Here is a 3,889-nt window from a genome sequence, read left to right as displayed (position 1 = left end):
GAAGAATTATCAAATAGTTCACAGGTACTAGCTGTCTGCAAGTCAGAGTTTCCTGGAACATAAAGAAAGAGCAAACTGTTCAAACTCTTTTGAAACTCTTATTACTAAAATGTGAGAACCCCAATTCTGGGTGGAGCTTGCTTATACACGAATCAGGTTTCAGCCACGACACCAACTGCCACAATCTGCAGCTTCTTCCCCTGTGGTATCTGTGAGAGTATCAGGGCGCTATTTACCACTGTACTGTTCATTTTCAACAAAGATGTACTATCAGTTTCCTAACTGTTTATCTTCAAATCAACAGTGAAAGCTGTTTGCACAACTCTGGTTTCCCCTCTGTTCAGAACTTTGGCCTGAAAGCTTCGACTTCACTTCAGTACTCAAATGACACTGTCATCTGTAACAGCAACAGTCACAAGTTCAACATACGGTCAGTACTGACCTGGACAACCAGGCCATGAATACCACAGGTCAACTTTCCATCACGGAAACTCCACGTTTGGGTAGTACTGCGCCGTCGGTCAGGCTTCCGCAACATCAGGGGCTCGTACCTGCAATGAAAGCAGGCCACCCAGTACTTAGTGGGTTACAACATGCCAGTTCTATTCTTGAGATGTGTTGCTGGGAAACACTTACTCTCATTTTGTTTAAGCCCATTTCCCTAATCTCACTTCTAAAGTGCTCTTTTAACAATCTGCTGCTGAAAATACACTGGCCACGTTTTTAAAGAGACTTCCAAGTCACTAAAGTGATTGTGAGGTCCGCTCACGTAGACAGATAAAATCTAGCTCTCCACATGCCTTCAAAATCATTTCTTTCCTTACTCAGAGAATACCATGCTAACCTCGTTTTCCAAGCCATGGTTAGGATCTACACCCGTTTCCTAAGAAACGCATTTGCAATACCTGTTATCTGTGACAGCTGCCAGACCCGCAATATCCAAAATCATACAGGAGTCCAGAGACCGAGGAGAAGGTTTATGGGGGTTATGAGGAACTGAAGAACCTTCATGGCAAAGCATTCCTGTGCCCAACACTCTCCAAAGCTGGGATCGTTTCCCTGGCTCCTGTTGCATAAAAATTCAACATTTATCATAGAATCATAGAATGGTTTGGGTTGTAAGGACACTAAAGATCATCCAGTTCCAACCCCCCTGCCATGGGCAGGGACACCTTCCACTAGACCAGGTTCCTCCAAGCCTCATCCAGCCTGGCCTTGAAGACATCCAGGGATGGGGCATCCACAGCTTCTCTGGGCAACCTGTCCCAGTGCCTCCCCACCCTCTCTGTGAAGAACTTCTTCCTGATATCTAATTTAAATAAACTCAGCCACACAGAGAAAATATTTCTATTCTGTTTTGCTATCAGGTGCTTTAAATTATAATTCTTGGAATGGCTTGTATAACTTCAGAGCCCTGAATTAGAATTAGGAACTAGTGTGTATCAAAACTTCAACTCTGATGTTCAATGGGTATGCATCCTACATTAGCACTGTTAGACACAGAGCTGTATTTACAAGATATTCTTAATCTCAGCAACATTTGAATACACTTTCTATTTCTTAAGAGCTCCAGAAATTAAGACTCAGCTCACAATGCAACCAAAACGGAAGCACGCTCTACCTCGTAACTTCTTAGCACCTCCAGCATGCAATTACCACAACCAGTTATTTTAGAGGAACTTACAGCGTTCCTTACTACTTTTATTCCAATCCCCCTTTCTGTCACCTTTACTCCCCCTAAAAGTCTTACACGGCACTGCTGTAATTCCAGCAACCTGAACTGCAATACCCTGTCGCTTTCAGTGGAGTCTGTCTCCACCCTTTAAAAGTTACCATGACAATGTTTTTATTTTTTCCTTCTCCCAGCACAGGACTTTACTTCAGCACAGAGCAACAGCATTTTCATAAAACCACGTGTGTCTTGGTACCTTCTTTTTCAGTACAACTCGTTGAGTCTTTGGGGAAACATCAAGGACAAGCTCTCCGTATGCAGCATCCTTGTTTGAAGCGACTGGTCTTACACTTGGCTCCTGTAAACTAGAACACCAAGAAAACATCATCACGTTTATTCAGAGGAGCCGCTTCCTCTGTCAGTTGAGGCAGATCTGCACCAAAACCCAATCGAGGAAGCTTACGCTTCCAATAGAGCCAATCAGTCAAAAATTCATACTGGGGTGTTCTTCCCGCTTGTTATTTCTGGAATTACCAGCGTCAGCTGTCAATTTGAGCACATCACTGAAAGGGGCTTTGATTTCTCACTGCGACTGGGACCTTCACAGGCAAATCAGATGAATTCCAAAGAACATTTTCTACCTGACGCTGAGGAAAGCAACAAAGCATGTGCCCCATAGCCGTCCTCCATCACATACCAACCAGTGCCACATGTGAAAAACTTTCAAACGGCAGCCATTCCGAGAGCATGAATGTAAAGACAAAAGTGCACTCAAAATATTTTCATCTAATAGATAATTACCCTGAGAACGTATACGTAGCGGCAATATAAATGAAGTTCTCGTAGTAAAGCTGCTTGCTATCCTGGAAGTCATTCATGCTACAGACGATTTCTGAGGAGCCTGCCCCTTTAACTGTCAGCATAACAAAAGGTGGCAGGATAGGTTCATCCCATGCATAATCCAGAGAGGTCATGGGCTTCACTTCAGTGGACAGCCTCGGCTCGACAACACCATGCTGATTAAAGACAATTGGGACCTGTGACAGTTATGAAAGAGGGTTTAGTTTGACACAGACCTCGGTGATCAGACAGACTTTTTGCTGTCATTGTTTATTTTTCAGCAGCTGATCGCTGAAACATGTTCAGCTCACTTCTTCCCCCCACCCCCATGGTTTCCTCAGCATCTTCTTCCATTCCAGCCTCAATTACAGTCTCAAAGGGTTGAGAAATCTCATCTTTGCTTTTATTTTCATCCTGGACTGTGCCCCTAGACCCACGGTAGCATCTCAAATCCTCCTTATCAAAATCAGGAGGCTTGCCCAGTTTTATGTAACAGTCCAGCACCAAAATCCAGAACGACAACCAGTGACTAGGAAGAGCTCTGTCTCCTGCTCTGATCACAGGGCAGTCGGTAACTCACTGGAAAGTAAATCCTCTGGTTTTTGTAATCACGGACACGGCAGCCCAAAGACTGAGAGAGAGGAAGTGGCAGCAGCAGCCCAAAGTCTTTCTACAGGTTATCCAAGTGCCGAAAATAACACAAACCAGATCTCAAACTACCACCCTAGAACGATTTTCCCACCAGTGATAGAGCTCGTTCTTGTTAGGACTTGTAAGGCACTCACGAGAGCCACAACGTTAGCGCTGTTAGAACACGATGAAGTAGTCAAGCAGTACCAACTGTACTAGAACTTCAGAAAATCACAATTATTACATAAAAGTACCTCTTGCCACACACGCTTTCATTTTATTTCATTACCCAAGCTAGTCACCTCCCTCTTAAAACAAACATAAAAGAACTCCTGTGTTGCTTTTTCTCCCTATAAAATAAAAAACCCGAGATTTTTTTGCTCTTTTACCTTGGAAAAATTGTCTATGCGGAACGGTGGCGGTAACTGATCCGTGTCGCTGAACGCAATGCGGTATGTGGCTCCCTGAAGAGTAATTTCTACTCTTAAGAAGTAACATTTTCCCAGGGTGTCCCTGAACAAGAACAAAGCGTGAGAGCTAGGCTTCTGATCTGCGTTACCCGCAGACTAAGCGTTAAACAGCTGCTTCTACCAAAAACCAGCAGTATGCTACGCCAGATTTATACAGAACAGGTACCTCATATTTATATGGAAGGAGTTATTTTTGTTGACCTCAAAACCCCCGGACCAAATGCAGTTTGGGACATCCATTAGTCTCACACACAACAGTTGGTCATAATCGTTGCGT

General features: G+C 43.9%; 1 protein-coding gene across 1 annotated transcript in view; it reads right to left on the bottom strand.

Moving 5' to 3' along the window:
• The window catches only part of LOC104510053 (vacuolar protein sorting-associated protein 13D-like), a gene marked incomplete at its 3' end in the record, with an annotated part of 79,040 nt that overhangs the window by 25,766 nt on the left and 49,385 nt on the right, over window positions 1-3,889 (bottom strand). Inside the window, 6 exon segments of the mRNA XM_010152186.1 lie at window positions 443-551; window positions 906-1,066; window positions 1,929-2,037; window positions 2,474-2,709; window positions 3,532-3,655; window positions 3,779-3,889. The exon segment at window positions 3,779-3,889 is cut by the window's right edge and continues 29 nt beyond it. Of these exon segments, the coding sequence (XP_010150488.1) occupies window positions 443-551; window positions 906-1,066; window positions 1,929-2,037; window positions 2,474-2,709; window positions 3,532-3,655; window positions 3,779-3,889 (850 nt within the window).

The sequence above is a fragment of the Eurypyga helias genome, unplaced genomic scaffold (assembly GCF_000690775.1).
Source record: "Eurypyga helias isolate BGI_N326 unplaced genomic scaffold, ASM69077v1 scaffold6165, whole genome shotgun sequence".
Classification (NCBI taxonomy): domain Eukaryota; kingdom Metazoa; phylum Chordata; class Aves; order Eurypygiformes; family Eurypygidae; genus Eurypyga; species Eurypyga helias.
The sequence above is the reverse complement of the archived record's forward strand: the minus strand, read 5'-3'. Positions and strand labels throughout refer to the sequence as shown.